The following is a 22,784-nucleotide window of genomic DNA, read 5'->3' as shown; positions in this document are numbered from 1 at the left end:
TATTGATCAGCTGAGATAATATATGTCAAAGTATACAATATGAAAAACAGTATTATACTTGAATGTTATGATTCACACTTCTTAAATCAGTGCATTCTATTGTACATGTCTGTTGACCAATTAATGAATGTTACAGTATTTTATATGGGAAACTGTATAGATCAGGAATAGAAGAACCTTAGAGTTTATAGGTATTAGCCTTTACTGACGCCTTAAAATTATTAGGCATTCTGGTATATATAAAGCAGCACAGAAATGTCAGCCTTAATCATCAACTTTTGGCTTGAAATAAGCAGAAAAGAAACTATCCTTTAGAGATTGTGGGATGATATCTGAAGATTGAAGGAAGATACTTTTGTCATATGAAAAACAAGTTTCATAAGCAACCACTTTCTTCTAACTATTGATAAATTCTTGTGTGGAGCTCCTTAAAAAGAAATACCTATGTAAAAAATATACATAGACACGGTTCCTTTATACAGAGTATTTTTTTCCTCTTTAAACTAGATTTTGGAAACTTGGAATGTTTATTTTCTATAGTATCAGGAAATTTCATATTGACGGTTAACATTTTATTTGTATTGCAGCCATTCTGTAGTCTTATTCAGATCCATGGGCATAACAGGGCTCGTCAGAGAGACAAGCTCGGTCATATTCTTGAGGAATTCGCTACCTTGCAGGACGAGGTAAGAGCCAACAAGTATCCTTCCTTCTAAAATTAGCAATTCATATGCTTTGACTAGATTTTTAAAAACAATTCTTTGGAACAGTATTTTGACTATTTAATTTTTCAATGTGGTGAATTCTTTTTTTACTTACAGTGTTTCATATACCAAAGTATGAGTTTACAAAAAAGAAACAGTAATCCAAGTTGAGAAGCATCTTAAATTATTTCTTTGATAATCATGACAAATTATAAAATATGTGCATATCTGTAATTTTACAGCAAGTTTACATTAATATAAAAATACATTACATATTAACCTTAGAGTAAATTTGTAAGTAGCAGCAATATCAATTGGTAATATATCTTAAGACCTGAGTCAATTATTTTTAGTTTTGTCTTATTGATTAGATTTTTTTTAGTTTAAGGACTGTTTAGCTAAATGTTACCCATTGTGAAATGAAAAGTTTGGGTATAAACTTAACTAGACTGCTTTTGTAAGTATGAGTTCTTTTAGTGGCAAGATTTCTATTTTCTGCTTAAGCTCTTATTAGCTTTTTATTTTAAATTATCTCATTACCTAACAAAGTAAATGTAAATGTTTCGATGTTTTATTCTGATAGGCAGAGAAGGTTGATGCAGCTCTTCACACTATGCTGTTGAAACAGGAACCCCAAAGGCAACATTTGGCCTGTTTAGGTACCTGGGTCCTTTACCATAACCTTAGAATTATGATACAGTATCTTTTAAGTGGCTTTGAATTGGAACTCTACAGCATGCACGAGTACTACTACATATATTGGTAAGAGAACATTTTCAGTTAAAGTTGGTAGTGGGTGGGATAGAAAAGATCTGAGGAGCACTTGTAGAGTATAATTGCAGGGTCCTTTTTTCATTTAGTGTATTTTAACTTTAGTTGTGGACTATCAGAAGAGCTCTTACCTGTTACCTGCAGAAATCTCCAGCATGAAACTTCGCAAACCACTTTTGATATGTTCGATCAGTCACAGCACCTTCTCCATACCTAAGGTCCTCAGAGGACCTTAGAACAACAAGTAGCCACATGGAACAAATCTTTCTTAGTTGAGTTTTTACCTTTCTTGAAATAATAAAGCATAATATGCTGAAAATGTTGCATATCTTCTTCCATCCTCAGTATTAAAATGGTTACACAAAATTTCACCAGTTTTGATGTTTCTTCTTAAAATGCATGCTGATATGACTGCTGTCACAATACAACCTAACAAAACTGTTTCAAATGAAGTTAAAGACAACTAAGTGCTACTGTAGCCATCTTACAGAAAAAAACAAACGAACTTTTTGGCTAACCCAATACTTAATTGAATTAAAGTTAAAAATTTGAACCAGATCTTCTGAGAAGAAATCAAGGCTAAGATTATCATTGGGAGCATAACTGTTGCAAACTGTGGCCCTGAGGATTTGTTTTAGGCAGTTTGACAACATTGATAAGAGATGACCCCAAGCAGAGTATATATAGTTCTTTGCCTTCACTTAGATATGAGATGAGGAAACCTAGTAAGAGGATGCTTGAGAATATTTTATGCACAGAAAAGCTATCTTAGAAGAAAATAAAATTATGAGCTAATGAATTCAGTTATCTTGAGTCTTGTTCTTAATCTGACAAAGTATGGTGGTAATTTTAAAATAGTAATAACCTTTTATTCCCTGTCATAAACAACTAAGTTCAGTATATTAGCTCTTAATATAGTTCATCTTTTTAACTTATTTAAATTATTTATATTCGTAATTAAGATAACTATATTCCCTGCAGTAACTGCTATGGAGGAATAAAAGTAATTCCCTTCCATGTTGTTGACACGCTTTTGTTATCATGGCTGCTAGGGTTCTTTAACAGAAGACTCTTGGCTATGCAGATTGAATTTGAGCATCAACTATAGTAAAATGAGGAAAATACTATTTGGTGTATTCTCCAACATTTCATTAGATAGCAACTCTTACCAATAGGTCTTGATATACATATTTGGAATACATTTTGTTAACTGAGAGTAGACAAAGAAGACAGTTTATAGGGAAAATGCTGAAGTTCTTTGTTTGTAGTTTGAGGCAGCTGATTGGAAGATTTTGTGCTCTTGGATTTAGTTGCTTTCTTTTTTAATTAACAGGAAGATACAACATTTATATAATAGGTTGAGGTGAATGATGCTCCAATAAGTAAAACCAACATTTGAGATTCAGTTGATTTGCATATATACATCATTATCAAGAAATCTTTTATAAAGTTGTAAAACGCATGGCATAGGAAACATATCTGTATTTTAGGGCAACATAGATGGCTATAAAAAAAAGGAAAATTAATCACTTGTAATGTTCATTTCTTATAAGCTCTAAGCTATCAATTATCTAATTGGATAATCTATTTTTTAAAGACTTCACAGCATTATGAAAAATATCTTTATTAGTACCAATACATGTGTTGATAAAGCTATCTCACTTAGATATCTACTATTAACTAACTTCTTTTATCCCGTAAGGTATCTCTCTGAATTCCTTTATGCCTGGTTGATGTCGACGTTAAGTCGTGCTGATGGCTCTCAAATGGCAGAGGAAAGGATAATGGAAGAGCAGCAGAAGGGCCGTAGCAGTAAAAAGACAAAGAAAAAGAAAAAAGGTGCCGTGGATTATTTTTAAACCTAAGAAATTACATTGGAGACACTTTAATCTCTACAAATAAATAGATGGAGTGCTACGTGTCCTTTGTAATGGGTGAATTAGTCATAATATTTTAATTCTCATCTTCTCCTTGGAAAGTGTAAGGTAGAAACTGAGTGCAAATATTAGTGATACAAGCCTTTTTGGTTCCTTTTCCTGCTCTTCCTTTACTTCTTTGCAAGTCCATGTGTCAGAGGACCTTAGGACAACAAGTAGCCACATGGAACCTGCAAGCAAGATAGGTTAAGGAACAAGATAGCAGGAGACCTTTGATCTTTTAACAGAAGACTGACAGGCTGAGGAGGGAAGTCGATCTGGAGCTGTAAGGTGCAGCAAAGAAGGATGATTACACAGCACCCTGGCGCGCCACCCAGGGACCATGAGGGGAAAGAAGGGTTTCAAACAGACTGCCTTCTGGTCACTTATGGAAGGGTTACAGATTTTGCTGCAATTGTTACAAAATTTTATTCTATTTCCGTAGGATTTCAGCAGTTTGGGTGGGTTGTTAAATGACCATTCATGTTTTCTGTATAAGTTGTCTCTGATCTATGTAAGGTGCCAGGTGGGTACTAGAAATATTGGGTAGAACTCTTTATTAAGTATATGATTGTCTAACCAGTACGCTCTACACCTGAAACTAATACTATATAATTTTGAATGTAAAATGTAATTGAAAAACAAAAGCAGCAGCATCTATCACAGCCATTTGGGATTAAACGTACCAAGTTGCATATAGGGGAAAAAAAAAAGGTCCATGTGATGAATTCAGAAGTACATATTATTTAAAACTAGAATATTATGGTATTAGCCATGTGGGGAACATACTTTGTTTAGCCTTTGAGTATTGCTTGTAGATTTGGGCCATAAAATAAAATGTAGCCTGTAGGAACAAAGTGTTCAAAACCTTAGTAAACAAGGTGGAAGATTTTTTAAAAATTAGAATTAGAAAAATTAGATTTTCTCCTGCAGCAATGCAAGAGGAAGAGTTGAAAAGCATAGGTGATTTTCTTTCTAATTACAGTTCGCCCTTTGAGCCGAGAAATCACCATGAGCCAGGCCTATCAGAACATGTGTGCTGGAATGTTTAAGGTAAGGTAAAAATAGAAGTTCTTTTTGCTTTTTAACTACATTGCTATTAATATAGTTTAATTAAAATGGACTCTCCATAATTTCTTTTCTAGGTTCTGATTTCCTCCTGGTTTTTATTAAATTTTATTAAAATTACTTTTTCCAAGTCTAGTTGTTTTTATTAAAATTGTTTACCAGATATTTGAACCCATGTTGTGAGCCAGATATAAGTCCGTTTGCAAGATACCATGTCTAATCAGATGCGATCCTTTTCTCAAGTGCCTAATTAATGACAGGCCAGGGACATGTGTGACACAGGTAGAGAAGGAAGGATTTACTTCTGACTGACAATCAGCAAAGGTTTCTTGGAAGAGATGGGGTTTGAAATTTTTTAGGAATGTAGTAGGAAAGGGGTGGGTTCCACAATGAATGGCTTAAACAAAAGCAGACATTTTCAAGGAGATGTAGTGAATACTGAGTCTTATACTGAGCAATTCAAGAAATGATTTAAAGCAACTTTTACTAAAATACATAGAACATGGACTCCTGTTTGAAAAACAGGACGTATTCTTATACTATAAAAATTTACATGCTATTTGTTTCTTCAGAAGCTTTTACTTGACGGTTTTAAAGCTATTGTAAATCATGCATCAAAAAATGTGCACCTGGTATAATTGCAGTGGGAAAAGTAGTAATAAACACTAGACCTTGAAAACTTTTTACATAAAAGATAGCACAGAACATAAAAATGAATACTAAAGCCCGTTTTTCACTTCCTATTTCTGATTTCTGAGCTTTAAGTTGTTTTAGCTATCTGTATATAGTTGTTTCTTGTTTTCTATTCTGAATTAATGAGAATGTTCACTTTTTCATATTGATATCTTTATTTCTCATTCTTTTTTACCTTTAGACCATGGTAGCATTTGACATGGATGGCAAAGTACGAAAACCCAAGTTTGAGCTTGATAGTGAACAAGTTCGGTATGAGCACAGATTTGCTCCGTTCAACAGTGTCATGACACCACCACCAGTGCACTATCTGCAGTTCAAGGTGACCTGCGTGTTAAAATCACTGTAAAACATGTAGTCTTCCACCTTCTTACAGATGTTTGTGTCTAGCCATTTTGTTAAAATAGTCAAATCAGACCGTTGTTGGACCAATAGGACAAGGTGATAAAATATCAATTTATCAGTGTGAAAATTACTTGGCTTTTTTTCAGATGCATTTATCATGTCAAATTACTTAAGTATGAGAATAACACGAGATAGTATATGAAGGATAAGAATTTATTACGGACGAAAAAATAGGTACATGCTCAGTGTTTGCTTCAGTGTATACTTATGAATGGACATTATAGAATTCTTTAGTTTAAAAAGATATTTTAAAGTTGTTTGTTTTAAACATGTTTTGAATAATAGTATTGCCTCCGTCTTAGGAAATGTCTGACCTCAATAAATACAGCCCTCCTCCTCAGTCTCCAGATCTGTATGTGGCTGCTAGTAAGCACTTCCAGCAGGCGAAAATGATACTGGAAAACATCCCGAACCCAGACCATGAGGTAAGAGGGTGGTCACAGTAATTCTGGAGGAAAAGGATGGTGGGGAAGTATATGTCTTACTAGTGGATGACAGTTTAATTATAAAAAATCACTTTAGAGTATTAATAAATAAAGCCTGCCATGTTTCTGCCAAAGATTTCAAATGGCTTTGCTAACCTAACCTTGTCAGACTTAAAATTATTGGATGAGAGAGGTGATGTAAACCAATGCAAGGAGAAATTAAGACTTAGAACCGTGGGCCCTGGCTCAGTTGCTCAGGTGATTAGAGTGTCAACCCTATACGCCAAAGTTGCAGGTTCAGTCTCTCGTCAGGGCACATGGAAGAAACAACCAGTGAGTGCATAATTGGAACAACAAATCAATCTCTCTTTCTCAAATAAATTTTAAAAAAAAAGGCTTAGAACTGTGAAGAAGAATAAAGATCCAGATTGATCTACAGCTTACAAATGTTAATATTTAAAATATTTTAACCTGTAGCTTACTGGATTCACATATAAATCTTAAATCTGAAAAATGATCTGGTCATTTATCACAGGAAGTAAAAACTAAAAACCACTTTATCCACTTGACCTTATAAAATAAAGGGCTATTGTTTTCTTTTTAAAGTGTATATTATTGATTATGCTATTACGGTTGTCCCAGGTTTTTTTCCCCCCTTTATCCCTGTCTGCTCTGCACTCCCCCACCCTCAAGCATTCCACCACCTTAGTTCATGTCCATGGGTGGCACATGTAAGTTCTTTGGCTTTTCCATTTCTTGTACTATTCTTAACCTCCCCCTGTCTTATTTTGTACCTACCATTTATGCTTCTTATTCCCTGTACCTTTCCCCTATTCCCTCCCTCCCTCTCCCCTCTGGTCTCCATCTCTGTGATTCTGTTCCTGTTCTAATTGTTTGCTTAGTTTGTTTGGGTTTTTCAGGTTCAGTTGTTGATAATTGTGAATTTGTTGTCATTTTACTGTTCGTAGTTTTGATCTTTTTCTTAGTTCTAAATCCCTTTAACATTTCATATAACAAGGGCTTGGTGATGATGAACACCTTTAACTTGACCTTCTCTGGGAAGCAGTTTTTCTGCCCTTCCATTTTAAATGATAGCTTTGCTGGATAGAGTAATCTTGGATGTAGGTCCTTGCCTTTCATGACTTCGAATACTTCTTTCCAACCCCTTCTTGCCTGGAAGGTTTCTTTTGAGAAATCAGCTTATAGCCTTTTGGGAACTCCTTTGTAGATAACTATCTTCTTTCCTCCTGCTGCTTTTAAGATTCTCTCATCTTTAATCTTGGCTAACTTAATTATGATGTGTCTTGGTGTGTTCTTCCTTAGATCCAATTTCTTTGGGACTTCCTGGGCTTCCTGGATTTCCTGAAAGTTTATTTCCTTCAACAGATTGGGGAGGTTTTCCGTCATTATTTGTTCAAATAAGTTTTCAGTTTCTTGATCTTCCTCTTCCTCTTCTGGCACCCTGTGATTCGGATGTTGGAACGTTTAAAGTTGTATCAGAGGTTCCTAAGCCTCTCCTCATTTTTTTTGAATTCTTGTTTCTTCATTCTGTTCCAGTTGGATATTTATTTCTTCCTGTTGTTCCAAATTGTTGATTTGAGTCCCGGTTTCCTTCCCTTTGCTGTTGGTTCCCTGTGTATTTTCCTTTATTTCAGTTTGTATAGCCTTCATTTCTTCATTTTGCAACCGAGCTCAGTCAGTTCTGTGAGCATCCTGATTACCAGTGTTTTGAACTCTGCGTCAGATAGGTTGTCTGCCTCTTCATTGCTTAGTTATTTTTCTGGAGTTTTGCTCTGTTCTTTCAGTTGGGCCATATTTCCTTGTTTCGACATACATATTACATTATAAGGTGTGGAGCCTTAGGTATTTGCTAGGGCAGAGCAACCCTCTTCACTGTGTTGTGGCCCTGTTGATGGGGGAGGAGTCAGAGAGGGAACAATGCTGCTTGCTCAGCTCTCGCCCCACTTCTGTCATTTCCCTCGCTTCCCACAAATGGATTGTGCCCTTTCAGGTGATTTGCCAGTGGTTGGGGTTCTAGGACCCCATGGGCTCTCCCACAGACTCTCTTGTGAGACTCAAAGAGTTTCTCTTGCTGCCACAACCCCACAGATTTTTACAGCCAAGGTTTTGAGTTTTTGAAACTCTGGATTTCGCAGTCTGTCTGACTTTCTTCTTGTTCTTCCTGGCTTATCTGTGTGGGAATGTGGGATCACCTGCCCCGTCAACCAACCACTGCCTTGCTGTACCTCCTCTCTGTCCCTCCTACGAGTCTGGATGAATTTTGCTTTAAGTCCTTGGTTGTTGGACTTCCATGCAGTTTGATTTTCTGTCAGTACTGGTTGTCTTTTGTTTTTAAATTGGTTGCTATCCTTTTTTCCATTGTGCAAGGAAGCGAAGCATCTCTGCCTATGATTCCATCTTGGCCACATCCAACCAAGATCTTGAAATAATCAGGGCTCTTGTTTTTGTTGACTTTGAGATCTCTCTCTCTAGAGTTTAGAAGTTGCAAATAATAAGTTTCAGGCTTTCATTATGTTCACAATTTGCTGCATACCTAATTTTATTGAAATGCATTAATTCTGTAAAGAGAGTTACCTGTAACACATACCATTTTGTGGGAATGTATCTTGGTACAACCTCCATGGAAGGGGAATATAGCAGTATCTGTCAAAATTAACAAATTCTTAGGCAGTACTGCTTCTTAGGGTTTTTCTTATAGATACATGAGCACATGTGGGAAGTGATGAATATAATACAGAAGAGTATTCACTGCAACAGGATTTTTACTAGCAAAAAAATGAATAACTTCAGTGTTTTTTTAAGACTTTATTTTATTTTTAGAGAGGGAGGGAAGGGAAGGCGAAAAAGAGGGATAGAAACTTTGGTGTATGAGGGAAACACTGACTGGTTGCCTCTCATGCACCCCCAGCCAGGGTCTGGCCCACAGCCCCGGCCTGTGTCCTGACTGGGAATCAAACTGGCAACCTTTCAGTTTGCAGGATGACACCCACCCTACTGAGCCATACCAGTTAGGGCAAACTTTAGTGTTCTTCAAGAGGGGACTGTTAAATAAATTATGATACATCATACAGTGAAATACTATGCAGCTTTTAAAAGGACAAGGAAGATCTTTATGTACTGTAATTGAACGTTATTTAGAATACAGGAAGTTTAAAAGCAAGGTAGTTAACTGTGTAGTATGCTGCTATTTCAATCAAAATGGGCAGGTGTTTTCTTGTTAACATGTTCATGGAAAGACATACAAGAATTAGTGTTTCTTTGGAGGGGAGCTGAGTACCTTAAGGAACAGATGGGAGAAAAATGACTTTTTTATCATATGCAATCATGCAATAAAAATATAAGGGGGAAGTTTAAAAATTAGAGGAAGGTGTCTATAATAAATGACATATTTCTTTTAGTGGACTTCATTAATCTATTCAAGTATTTTCTTAGTGCCTCCTGTACCTCCAGCACTACTGTAGATTCCAGCAGTGGAAAATAGAAATCCCAACACTCCTTGGGATAGATAAATAAGTGCAGATTTATAAATAAATAAATGCAGATAAATGAACAGATTTAAAAAGTAAAAATAAAATAGTATATTAGAACATGCTAAGTATTATGAAGAAAAATCAAGCTGGCAATGGGATAGGGACTGCTATAAGAGATAGGGAGATGGAAGGACTCGGGCGTTTTTAAGTAAGGTGGACTCGGGAGTGCATCCTGAAAGGCTGGCGAGCAGGTCATGGGGCTGTCTAGGGATGGCGCCTTCCGAACAGTGGGATCCACATGTGTAAAAGTGCTGAGGCAGAAGTGTGCCTGGCATATATGAGGAACAGCCAAGAACTGGTATGCTGGAGTGAGGTGAATAAGGGCTGAATATTTAGAGGGTTTTGCGCAGAGCAGTGACCAGATCTACGTTGTTCTAAAGGATCATTCTGACAACTCTGCTGAAAACAGACTGTAGTGGGGCTGGCGGGGGAAGCATGGGAGCCAGATAGTAGGCCACAGCAGTATCCCAGCTGAGAGCTGGTGACAAGTGGAGGTGATCAGAAGTGATGGTGTTCTCTAGGTGTTTTAAGGCCAAGCCAAGCGGTACTGATTGATGGGTTGGACAAGCACTGAAAGAGTCCAGGATGACTGCACAGTTTTTGGCCTGAGCACCTGAACGGATTGGGTGTGAAAAAGACTGCAGGTGGAGGAGGTGCAGGCAGGAGGCAGGGCTGGGAAAGTCAGCTCAGTTTTGGACATGCCTATTGGATGCCCACCCAAATGGAGCTGTTGCCTATGCAGGTAGGTGTGTGATCTGGAGATGAGCAGACGTGGTCCTTCAACTTAGGGTGATGTGTTTCCTGAGAGGTCAGCAAGACGACAACAGTGAGAACTTTTCCTTCAAGTCACACATTACTCCCCTTGTAAAGAGAAATGCAGCATTCCATTGTTATTCATGTGTTGCAGTGAAGCTTTTTAGACAATTGTAGTCAGAAATAATAACAGTTAACACTTAAAGGATACTTACTACCTGCCAGGCCTGGTTCTCAGCTCATATTATATATAAACTCATTTAATTTCCACAACAAATCCTTGTGGGATACGAAAAATAATTATCCCCATTTTTACAGGTGGTGAAACTGGAACAAAGAGGTTAGAAAACTTGGCAGAGGGTTCATAGCTAGTAAGTGGCAAAGCTAGAATTTAAAGCAGCCTAACCCGAAAGTCCATGCCCCACTCTGTGGTGCTGCCTTTGCAGCCTAATGTTCTCTTTTTATGAGAAAAAGGCTACAGTAGCCCTTTTAAATTTTCAGAGTTGACTAAAATAGGGTTCTGTGTTACTAAAAGAAACCTTCATATTTTAAAATCGACGAATAAAATATCAACATTTAATATTGTACAAGTTCCTGTTGGTATCTATAAAGACATTTTGACTATGAATTTTGTTTTGATAGTTTTAATGTTGCTCATTGTTTAGGTCAACAGAATTTTAAAGGTTGCCAAACCCAACTTTGTGGTTATGAAGTTACTGGCAGGAGGACACAAAAAGGAATCTAAGGTAAGTGCACTGTGGGGAAGTAAATAGTCCTCAATTACTGTAAAACCACTTTTTTCCAATAAGATGTATAAGTATTATTGTAAGAGTTAAGCACTCAAAAATTATCTTAAGAGGTTTTAACTTACAATTTCAGAAGTTTGCCCTTTTGTTTCTCTCCCTCTCCCCCTGTGTAAATTACTGAATGACTTGGGGTGAAAAAAGAACATGGATATGAATACCTTTATGGAAGAGGTACTTAAAAAGTTATCCGCATTTAGAAAAGTGAATGCTTCCATAATAAGGTATTTTTAATGGTTAAGGATATGGAAGAATCCATAAGCTTCCTTGGTAGTGTTTTATTATCAGTGCTATATAAACATTCAACACAGATTCTGCATCTGTTATATGTGTACCTTTATTTGTTTACTCCCATTGTTTTTCAGTCTCACCTCCTGCCCTGCTTTACCAATGACACTCATTTCATTGCTCAGCACATTGTGTGACTCTGGAACTAAAGTTACTGACCTGTGACCTTTCCTGTAATTTAAATCCATTCTCCTTTGTTAACTCTTCTAAGATAGAAAACAGGTCAGCTTGTTTTCTAGTGATCTTCATAAACCTGGCAACAAGCTAATTATTTTTTTCCTCCAGGTTAGTTTTTGTCATTTAAACAGCTTTTTAAAAAATCTCTCTTGTGCTGCCTTATCTTTAGAAATACACGATACTGTAAGATAAAAGTAATCTTTATGTTGTTTACAAGCATTTGTTACATAACATTAATTGCCTTCCTGATTTTCTTTACAGGTTCCTCCTGAATTTGATTTCTCTGCTCACAAATACTTTCCTGTTGTGAAGCTTGTTTGAGACTGAAAGGTGACCATTAAGGGGTAAAATCTACTTTCAGGCTCTACTCTTAGCAGATCCATCTATCAGTCTTACCACCTAATAGAAAGTGAAATGGATTTCTTGGATAAGAACCCATTGAGGAATTCTTTTAATTTGACAGCCTTATATGACATGAATGAAAACTGCTGTTTTAAAGTGGTTTATTATGTCCATGGATGAAACTGGTCTTGTTGAATGCATTGAGGAACCTTGTACGGTTTTATTACAGATTTAATCATAAATCATTTTTTATGAATGATTGGGTGAAAATAATGTTTGTAAAGGTTAATAAATTTCTTGACAAAAATGTATTACTAGAGATGAAAACAGTAGCACTTTGTTAATTCATGTTAAGAACGGAAGGTGTTTACTCTTTAACATTTGAGTAATTCAAACAAATTATCCAAAAGAAGTTCCAGGTCAAGGGACTTATTAAACACTTGTATGGGATTTTGGCAAAATACATTTGAGAAGGATTTTAGGAGGGACCTCCAAGGTATAGAGGGAGGCTAAATTACATGGGGATTGCTCATGTGATTTTTTTGTGTGTGTCATGACATCTTAAATTATGTACCTGTAAGAACGTAACTGTTTTTTAAATGCGTCTTTAACTGTTATTTTGGTACTTTTAAAAAGATTAAAGTTTAGACCAAGCCCCTGACAAGTACTTAGCACTTTTAGTTCTAATTTAGTTACTTGTTTCTATCTTCCAAGGGTAGTATAAACTTGAGAAGGGGACTTCATCTTTCTATAACCTGCTCATGCAATTAATGGAATGTGTATTTTTTTTTTAAGTATGTAAAACACATCCTGATGGCATTGAGCTGTCCTGGGTAAACTGAATGGAGAAGGTAACAAGGCCATTAGGGCAGCAGGCTGCCTGCCTTTTTCAGTAGGAGAATTACCTGATGGTAAGAACACAGGGCTGCTCAAAGTGCAGAGGAATTTGGAGGCAGCAGGTTGGAGTCTGGTGCCTTGCCTTTAAACAGTTTGCTTCAGCTAATGAAATCGGTTGATTTGATATCTGCAAATCAGTCTAAGCAGAAGTTGGTATATCAGATACATTCAAATCTTAAGGAAAGTAGAGAATCAGAACTGGTTGCTTTTGCAGTAAGGGACCATAAAATAAAACTTGAGATGACTATTTTTGTCATCCTACAGATGCCAAAGATGCTTTAAAACTTTGCTTTTGAAGACTTGTAGTGACCTGGCTGAGATACTGAACCAGTCCACCTATACATTTATTTACATTGTAAGGTGGTGTTTTGTTTTTTTTTTCTTTTCCTGCAGTCCTCTGCTAATAATGCCTCCCATTCCTTACATTTAAAAAGGATGTAGCCCTGGCCAGGTGGTTCAGTTGGAGCATCATCCTGTGCACCAAAAGGTTGTGGGTTGGATCCCTGCTTGGGGTGCACGTCAGAGGCAATTGATCAATGTTTGTCTCCTTTCCTCTCTCTAAAATCGATACATATCCTCAGGTGAGGACTAAAATTTTAAAAGAGGATGTATCTGCTTTTTGGAAGGTCATGTAAATTTATTAAACAACTCTGAATTTCTAAATGCCCACAAAAATACAGAACAGTATCTGTAACCTTCTGCATATAATTCAAACATTAAGCCACATTTAAAGGAAGGCGTGGTACTTTGTTCTGATCATAGATATGTCACCTGTTGAGTTCTAGAATAATTTTTTAATGAGTCCATCTCAAAAAAGCTAGAGCAAGACTGTTCTTTCCAGGCAGGAAGAGGGAGGAGGCAGTTGTAGGCTGCTGGTTGAAGTCACAGAACTATCTGAAATCATACTCAGATGTTAAATGAAAATGCAGCAGCTTTTTTGGAAAATGAGTTAAAACACCTAGGTACATTAAACGTGAACTTTAAATGTGAACATAAGATAAAGGCAGATATGGTACATCACCCTTTAATGGACGTGCCGTTACTGTCATTTCACAGCTTCAAGAGCAACAAATTAGTAAAAAGCAAGGAACTCTTCGACAAAGACTCTGGCTCACCTCTTACAGCTAGGTGGGTTTTCATCTGAATTTGTGTTTAGCATTCATTCAAAAGACATTCGTTAGTCTGAATCTGTTTATGAAGCTCCTGAAGGCAAATCCTCAGTTATATGGAAAATTAAGTTACCTAGGACCACATCTCTGATCAATCACAATAATTTATTTGGACTTAAGAGTCACATATTTACCAAGCACCCAACATAGAACTGGCATCTCTGTAAGGATCTAAGTGATATAAGCAATTTATGGTCTGTGTCACTCAACTCGGGACAAGGTAGCACTTTAAGGAGTAAGAATAAAAAGCAAGCACTTGTCTCAACTGGTTAGGGCCTTGGTTTGTAAAACTCGTTATCTGAAGTGTGTGTATAGTTTAAAGATGAGAATATTCAAAGTCATTTAACTTTTCCAGAGATATGCACCAATAAGGATAAAGGCAGTTTTAAGTGCACGGGAAGATACCTGCTTACAGTAATGCTTCAGTGTATACACATTGGAACTTTACAAACCAGTTTTTAAAGAACAGTGGCTTAATACACTTTAAGAAAGTGTTGCTCTCTGTGTTAAGAAATAGCCTATGAATACACAAACACTTAAATACACAATGAAAATAAACTTTTCCCAACTTTCTGACAATAATGAATATTTTCAATGTCTAAGCTAATACATGAAGAAAAGGTTAATATAACCCAGTTAATGAAACCTATTTATTTTAAACTTATATTTTTTCTAAAATTAATTTCAGATGTCAGAAGCTGTTTGGTGTCCTATAAACTATCATTTATAATTAATAATCTTTTAGGCAAAAACATAATGGGAATAGAATGATGCCCACTGGACCATAAAGGACTCTGAATTCTCTTCATCATTCCAGGTTCTACTATGAATGGATAACCAGCTCTTAATTGATTAACACAATCATGCTAGTTATCAGTCTAGTTATTTACCAACAACATAATGAATAGTTTATTCTCAAGCTTCATCACACAAACATACATACATAAAGTATGTGCCATGGTTAAACAACTCAGGAAATCTAATCCAAGGTTGCTTAGGGAGTCTCCACCTGCAGTCTCACCTGCAGGAGAAAAGATATAATGACTCCACTCCAGTGCAGAAACCATTTGAGAGAAGACAGTGGGAATTAAACAGAGTTCATGCCTGTTAAAAATTAAAATAGCCGCTGATTTAATTTTGGGTAACACCAAAAGACCAAGATCACAGGTTTGACGTCTACCTGATGCTTATTGCACAGGTTTTTGTTTTGTTTTTTAAATAGCCATGATATAAATTTTTGCCTCAGAATAGATGCCTGTGATCCCAGAGGAAGCCAGCGGTAAGAAAGCATGACTGCCGGGAAAAACGGCTCCAAGTGCACACCTGCTGAGTGAACCGCCTTTGGATGCCTCTGTAAATGAAGATGGATTCATCATGGGTTATTCTTTATGTTGACATTCCATCTCCCAAATTTAAAAGCTGCTTCTTTAGCGATCAAATAGGGGATGAAAGGAAAACTGAAAATAGTTTTAAAAGCTGAACAGAGTATTTCATTTCTCAGCAACTCTATGCATATTGATTAAACATGAAACGAATGGAAGCTTTATTTGAGAAAGCAAGAGGACTTAAGATAAAATCTTACAAAGCTACTTTTACACTCTTCTTCAGTTGCCTTTTCTGGGTGAAGTTTAATCTTAGTGATTAGATAAAAGGATACCATACATGAAAGTTCAGTTAGAGATCTTAACCTGAACGCAAAGCCCATCCTGCCTTCCATGACTGCCAGGGGCACAGCAAGTCCACACAGGTGTGAGGCAGGTTGTGCTTCGTAACTTCTCTGGGCCCCAGTTTCCTCTCTGAAAAGGAGGGAGTTCCACCACATGACCTGTAGAGACTGTATCTCTAATCCTGTAATTCCAAACACATTTTAATAAGCGCCCCCACCCACCTACCCTTTGTTTAGAGAGCCCCTATAAAAGCTCTTAGTGTGACTTTGCCAGTCATTCCCAAGAGGCAAAAGCCTGTTCACCTGAAATATTAAGGACCAATACAAACCAAACCTATTGCTATTATCAATGTAAATTATGACTGGTTATTTTCATATGAATATTAACTTTTGCTTTTTATATCAGTTTTGGTAGTTACCACAAGCTAAATGTGTAAACTATGACAAAAACACTGTTGGCATTTCTCTTGCCTTTCTAAACTAGTACATACCCTTCAACACCAACTCTCTTTTCCTCCAGTGAAGTAGGCAGTTGTCAGTTTGTCCTCAACAAACCCGCCCTGCAGTGCTGGGCTGCTCTCACTGCTCTGCAGCGGGCACCTGGGGTCACCTCTGCTCTGGCCCCCATTGTGTCCAAAGTCTAACCCACTCATGGCTTTTCTTGGTGATACGGACTTACTACAGAAGATTTCACTTTGCCCACACATATTAGCTAAGTATAGATCACAGGTTTTCAAATTACAAGCCACTTAACATTTATGACAAGGGCTATTATACACGTAGTCTCTTTAAAAATGCTCCCACCAAACACCTGGGTATTTATACTGTTAGTGGTGTTTGTGTAAACAGTCGGTGCTCCAAGCCACTGAGTGCGGGAACCGGAAATGGACATGCGAGAGCATAAACCAGTAATCCAGTGCTCACCAGGAAGAACAGAAATGACAGGCTGGTGCCCTCACTCGCCACAGTGTTTGGAGAAGAGAACGACTCAGGAGGAACTGAAGAGAAGGAGTTCTCTAAGTGCAGCAGAACCTTTCCTTTGCATCAGAAGATGGATTCTTCCTACAGGCTTGCTTTTATTTTAAATGCAGATCCTAAAGTAAGAAGTGCCACTGTCAGTATACTTTGAGAATTTGTGTTCTATTTTTGGTGTTGATCTTCTCATGAAATACCTATTACCCAACAAAGTTTAACATCTTTAATAGGGATGCTTCAAAAGTAACCCCCAAAAAACATCTAAAAGACAATCTCATTTTCCTACATAAAGTACATGCTAAAATTCCACAGTCATCATCTTCAGATGTATATTTGACTTAGTACATATCACAGTATTCAATTCCTTGTGAATATTCTGTGGTTATCGCTGTTCAATCCTGACACAGAAGTATGTGATTCCAGTTTGATTCAGAGTATGTGATTCCTCTTTTCATGCTCATCAAGTAAATTTATTGTCTCTCTTCTGATTTTCAGCATTAAGAACTAAAAAGGAAAAAAACAAAAAAAACCCATAACATCCTAATTAAACATTTTGAGAAACCAGCCCAGGCAGATCCCATTTGACATAAGTATCTAGAAACTCATAAAGAAGACTATCTCCTATAGCCACATTATAATGGAGAATTGCATTCCTACGAAAGACAAGATCACAAACAAGACCACGCGTATAGCCAATAAGGTGCTGTGAGACAAAGCTAAAACACCTGAAAATGCCATATTGAAATGTTTGAAATAGTGAATACCCCATGTCCCATAAAATGGATAAAATTACTCAAAGTTTGTGATGCTATCAATCCGCACATGCTGTGTGACTTCTGTTTGTGTCCCTCCACCAGGAAAGCACACTGCCTCCTAAGAGCCAGCTGCAGCTTTGGTCAGCTCCGGCTATCCCAAAGCTCTTCCCTCACAGAGCTCCAGGGGAGTGGCTTCCACCATCCTTACTCTGTCCTTGGGCACAGAGGCAACAGAAAGGACATGTCAAAAATCAGGCCCAAAATCAGTATGAGATTTACAACTATTAACGCACTAAATTTTCAATGATTTTATTAATTGACTGCCTTAAATTACTACTGTATTACAAAATTGGAGCTAATGCCTGTTTCTTCTACTGTTCCCAGCACCATTTTAAGATGGCAATCTTAAAATGATTGTTGATGACATTTCTTCAATGTGAAACTCTTTCGTAAAGGAGCTGACAAAGCATTTATCCTACCTTGCTTCCTCCCTCACTTTTTTTAAAGCCTTGCACAAGGTCCAATCCTTAGGACAGCTGGGTTGTAGGAAATGAAAGAGTACAAGACTTCACTGCAAAGCCACACATGTAGGACAATGCTAGGCTCATTTAAAAGTATGGTAAACAACTGTAAGACAGTAACCACATCAGAAAACATGCCATTCAAGAGCTGAGGTCCTACACAAATGAGTATAAAATTTTTTTGAAATCTGTGCATGGCAAAATACACCGTTGGGCAAAATCAAGAAAAACTGGGAGAAGGTATTTGCAACTTAGTATCACAGATAAGGAGCACTCTCTCTAGGACATAAAAGCACTCTTAAAAATGGACAATTAAAACACCGAGAATCTGATAGAAAAAATAAAATGCTGAATCCTTAGGTTCACAGTAATACTCAAGCAAATCAGTATGTGTATGTATAAGTGTGTGTTGAGGGCAGGGCGGGCGGGGGGTCCTTAAAGACATTAAATACACGTGAAGTTGACAGAATCAGTCACCATTAGACAAGGGTTTTCAGTGGATGGCAAAGCCACAGTGTGTGAAAGCACCCCCTCTATGGGGGTATGGCGTGCAGTGTGATGGAAGTAATTAGCATGCCTTATGATACAGGAGAGTGGGTCCTAAGCGTTCTCATCACAAGGAAAAAAAAACTTGTATCGCTGTGAAATAGTGGATGTTAACTAAACTTACTGTAGTAATCATTTCACAGTATACATAAGTGAAATCATTATGCTATACAACCTAAGCTTATCCAGAGCTGTATGTCAGTTATATCTCAACAAAAATGGAAAAAATGCATCCCATTCTAGATGACATATTAGTTACATGGGAACATGGACTTGCGCAAGGGAGAGACTTGGTGGGCAGCCCCTAACCAAGCCATCAGCCTGCCATCACACGCCTCCTGGTGTGAAGCAAGAGGGACATACTGCAGCTGCAAAAATGTCCAACCTGAATCCAATCACAAAACAGACAAATCCAGAATCTGATACATCCCACTGGCCTGGACTCTTCAAAATCATAATACTACAAAGTGCTACTACAAAAATCTGCCCGGAAGCTCTGTGCATATTTATTGGGGCTTTTTGGTTGGTATTAGAGTGATCACATGATGACCTGGCCATTTTGTTGGGAAATCCCTAAACGTCCCTGAAGACAAATCCTCCAACTGAGTCCCTCCCAAGGGCCTGAGCCCCACTGAACAACTGGACTTCATTCTGGGCTCCTGAACCCGGTACCTCCTTCCACTACCCCCCTAGTCAAAAGCCTCTGAAGAAAAGTCACTCCAAAGGTGGAAGGACAACAAAGTCGATCATTACAACTGCATCGAGAACAAGGTGCCACCACCCCCACCACAGGTATTACCGTTCACGTTTCTGTCGTTCCCTGCAAGGGCTGCCTGCTTGTCTGTCTCCGATTCTGCCTCATTTTCATCCGTGTTGTAGTCATCATCTCCCATTTTTCGCTGGTTTCTCCCTGTAAAATCGGTGCAGATACATAAAATACGGACTATGTCGTTTCTCCCTTGATGCCCCAGAAACACCAGAGCCCAGATACTGGGACTATCCCAGTCATGGCTTCACAGTCAAATCTTTTTGCTGCATCTGAGGAACTGACAGGGACTCACATGTGTGCTGCTAGTACAGATAGCATGTAGGAGGTCTCCACTTACGTATGTCCACTTCAACTCAGTTCATAGAAAATGGGATAACTAACTAGCTAGCTGAACCCAAATCCCAGTTTCATTTAAAGATACAATCAACTTAAGGTTAGAAGACAGCACTGTCTTTGTAAACAACAGATTTCTAGTTAATAATGGCACCTCTTTAGAATAACTCATTGCTCCAAAAGAAGGAAATAGAGGGGCTGTTGTGAGCCAAAGGAAACAATTTTCCATCATACATACAAAATGGGATCATTCATCACTACATTCATCCGTGGAGAGAACAGCAACCAGAAAAGACCAGGACAAAAGACATTCAACAGACATAGCTATAGGGTTTAATGTAAATGTTATTTGTATACAATATAAATAAAAGCTTTTTTTTTTAAAGCATGTTAGCAAAGTCAGCTCTGGTTATATTTCTCTGCACTCACTGCCTGAGGTAGAGACGAAGCCAGGCTTGTGTTCCCTGCGCTTCATTCTGCAAAGCAGATCACAACTGCGCCCAGAATGAGGTGCATCCTTGTGCCACATGGTAGGTCCTGCAGCCCTGCCAGCTGGTACACTGTGTGACCTGCTGCTGAGTGGTGTGACGGCAGACTGCCATCAAATCAGCCACCTGAGGGTTTCCCCCCCCAATTATTATATATATATATATATTTTTTTTTTTTTAACCATCACCCAATGACACTTCATTGCTTTTTAGAGGGAGAGGAAGGGCGAGAGAGAAGCATCAATTGGTTACCTCCTGTGCATGTCCAGACTGGGGATCATACAAGTCAGGACTGGGGGGGGGGGGGGGGGCGGTCACACGTGCCCGTGCCTGAGCCCAGGTCCAAGCCAGGGATCAACCTGCAACCTAGGTATGTGCCCTGACCAGGAGCTGAACCTGCAACCTTCATGTTTACAGGATAACACTCCACGCAACTGAACTACACCAGCTAGAGCTCAATTCTTGAACTGAGAACACATTCTTCAGAAAGAGAAACTTGAGAGAAAATTAGATTTAAATGGAATCGGGGTAACTTCTACAAATAGACACATTCCCCAACTTCTGTTTCTTGGTCATTCCCAGAGCACAGGTGTCTTCTATTTAAGCACCTCTGGCTCAGCTGGGAATGAAATTTTTCACATCTTCAAGAAACCAAAGTACATGCCAGAACATTCTGTCAGTCTGTTTCCCACACTTTAAAAAAGAAAAAAAGTCAACTAAACCAGAAAGGTGGGGTTCACATGTCCCTATATTCCTTCCTTCCCTCCCTCCCTCCCTCTCCCTCTTATCAATATTAAGCACCCATCAAGGTCTTCCACCTCAAATGCCCCCTCACTCCCTGTGAGTATTATTTCTGAAAACTCCAGGGGAGCGCACTACTGTCCCCTCCTCCTGCCTCCCACTTGATAACGGTTACCAAATAAACCAAATGAACCTTGTGGGAACCCTTCCCGTGTCAGCAAGGAGACTGGGAAGCAGCGGGCGGCCCACCGTGCCTCACCCACCTTCCTCGCTGGCTCCTGGCTCCTCCTGCCCGTCCCAGACCACAAGCTGGTCCCGCTCAGGCTCCTCCACCTCCTGATTTTCCTGGCTCACCAACAGGGCGGCTGGCACCTGGGGGGTTGGGCCAAGGTCTCCAGCATCACCCATTGCTCTTCCGCCCGCAGGTCTGTCTGCTTCCACAGCCTGCTCTGGGTGTGGCTCCCGGCGCGGCCCCAGGCTGTCCCTCCGCAGCTCCTCCTCGCTGCCGACCTGAATGTTATTGGTTTCCTCTGGGCACAGAACATCGTTAGCTGTGACCTCACTGGCACTTCATTAAAACAAAAGCCCTCGCACCACCCGACTCCCAGAGCCCTCCCGGGGGCTGTGAACGCGTGCAGCAGCTGGGTCATTTAACAACCTCAGCAGAAGCCTCCAGTTCTCTCCATCCCTGCAGTTCACCTTCAGAACCAAGAGGGCAAAAAGTGGTTTAGAAGAAAGAAACCTAGACTAAGTTACCGTGATTACAACGACAACCTACCGGTGGGGAAGGTATACTGCTGAGGTTACCTGGTCATCATATGTTCGAGACAAGTACTTGGGAGCTGCTGACAGGCGCACAGGACTCAGCCATCACCCCTTGGTCCCACAGTTCCCCCAACATCCTGAATAAAAATACAGCCTAGACCTTTCTTTACCTGGCTGCCACAGAGCAAGGCACTTACTTTACAGGGATGAGACCGGTAAGACAGAGGAAGCCCTGCGGCCCCAGTTCCAGGTGCCCAGAGACACCTGCCCCCTGCAGCCCCGCTATAGAGCTCACTGCCTGCCTCCAGCAGCACTCTCTGCTCTCGGACTATTTGTCCGGAGTGGACGGTTTAAAAGGCCACTGCGTTTTTTGTTTGTTTGTTTGTTTTATTTGCATGGGGCTCTGAAGAGGGTTTAAACATGTGATCAAGTTTCACTTACCTTTCTCACTCTCTCTCCTCAAATCCAAAGCCACCTCAGAACTGGGGGCTGGAGTCTGGGGCGTGTGGTTACTGGGCATATTTCCCTTGGCTTGTGTTCCCTCCGCCTGGGGCAGGCCTGCTTCCTGCAGCCTGGGCTGAGGTTCACTGGATGCTCGGAGCTGAAATGGGAGCACAGGGCAGCCAGGGCAAGTGTGACTAGAAACCTTATAACAACCCCGAGCACACAATGGACCACCACGCCCTTCTACCCAGAACGTGCCCCTCGCCTGGCATAAACCAGAAGACCTGAGGTTGAGTCAAGATCTCCCAGGTGTACCTCAAGAATAAATCAACAAGCAGGCAGAAGGTCAGCAGGGAAAAAGAACACTTGAACGACACTAGAAACTAGACAGAACAAACATTGATAGAACACTTAAGCCAACAAGAGCAAAATATACTTTCTCCGCAAGTGTACACTGAATATTCTCCAGGACAGCCAGGTGCTAGGCCACATAACAAGCCTCAACAAATTTTAAATGACTGAAATCACATAAAATGTTTTCCAGTCACAGTGGAATGAAATGATCAACCATAGCAGAATGAAGTTTGAGGAAGTCACAAATATGTGGAAATTAGGCAACATATTCCTAAATAACCGATAGGTCAAAGAAATCACCAGGCAAATTAGAAAGTACTTGAGAAAAACTGAAGCAAAAAACACACCACACCAAACTTATGGGAGGCCACTAAAGCAGTGCTTAGAGGGAAATTTACAGGCTTACATTAAGAAAAAAGAAAGATCTCAAATCAATACCGTAATCTCTCACCTTAAGATACTGGC

The 22,784-nt window shown here is 39.1% G+C and overlaps 2 protein-coding genes across 5 annotated transcripts in view; one reads left to right on the top strand and one right to left on the bottom strand.

Annotated features, from left to right (window-relative positions):
* Nucleotides 1–12,980, top strand: part of NAA35 (N-alpha-acetyltransferase 35, NatC auxiliary subunit) — a 53,807-nt gene extending 40,827 nt beyond the window's left edge. For all 3 annotated transcript variants that reach the window (XM_054582951.1, XM_054582950.1, XM_054582949.1), the window contains exons 16-23: nucleotides 588–686; nucleotides 1,288–1,466; nucleotides 3,178–3,314; nucleotides 4,377–4,444; nucleotides 5,334–5,474; nucleotides 5,860–5,982; nucleotides 10,952–11,032; nucleotides 11,816–12,980. In XM_054582951.1, coding sequence (XP_054438926.1) covers nucleotides 588–686; nucleotides 1,288–1,466; nucleotides 3,178–3,314; nucleotides 4,377–4,444; nucleotides 5,334–5,474; nucleotides 5,860–5,982; nucleotides 10,952–11,032; nucleotides 11,816–11,875 — 888 coding nt within the window. In that variant the 3' untranslated portion in view covers nucleotides 11,876–12,980. The remainder of the gene's footprint in view (nucleotides 1–587; nucleotides 687–1,287; nucleotides 1,467–3,177; nucleotides 3,315–4,376; nucleotides 4,445–5,333; nucleotides 5,475–5,859; nucleotides 5,983–10,951; nucleotides 11,033–11,815) is intronic.
* Nucleotides 12,981–16,378: 3,398 nt separating this feature from the next.
* GOLM1 (golgi membrane protein 1) overlaps nucleotides 16,379–22,784 on the bottom strand; it is a 47,740-nt gene continuing 41,334 nt past the window's right edge. For both annotated transcript variants that reach the window (XM_054582943.1, XM_054582942.1), the window contains exons 7-10: nucleotides 21,963–22,122; nucleotides 21,020–21,286; nucleotides 19,225–19,335; nucleotides 16,379–17,107 (exon numbers count right to left, since the gene is read on the bottom strand). In XM_054582943.1, coding sequence (XP_054438918.1) covers nucleotides 17,064–17,107; nucleotides 19,225–19,335; nucleotides 21,020–21,286; nucleotides 21,963–22,122 — 582 coding nt within the window. In that variant the 3' untranslated portion in view covers nucleotides 16,379–17,063. The remainder of the gene's footprint in view (nucleotides 17,108–19,224; nucleotides 19,336–21,019; nucleotides 21,287–21,962; nucleotides 22,123–22,784) is intronic.

Source organism: Pteronotus mesoamericanus, unplaced genomic scaffold (genome assembly GCF_021234165.1).
Source record: "Pteronotus mesoamericanus isolate MK-2021 breed Mesoamerican mustached bat unplaced genomic scaffold, CSHL_Meso_final contig_73, whole genome shotgun sequence".
Lineage (NCBI taxonomy): Eukaryota > Metazoa > Chordata > Mammalia > Chiroptera > Mormoopidae > Pteronotus > Pteronotus mesoamericanus.
The sequence above is the reverse complement of the archived record's forward strand: the minus strand, read 5'-3'. Positions and strand labels throughout refer to the sequence as shown.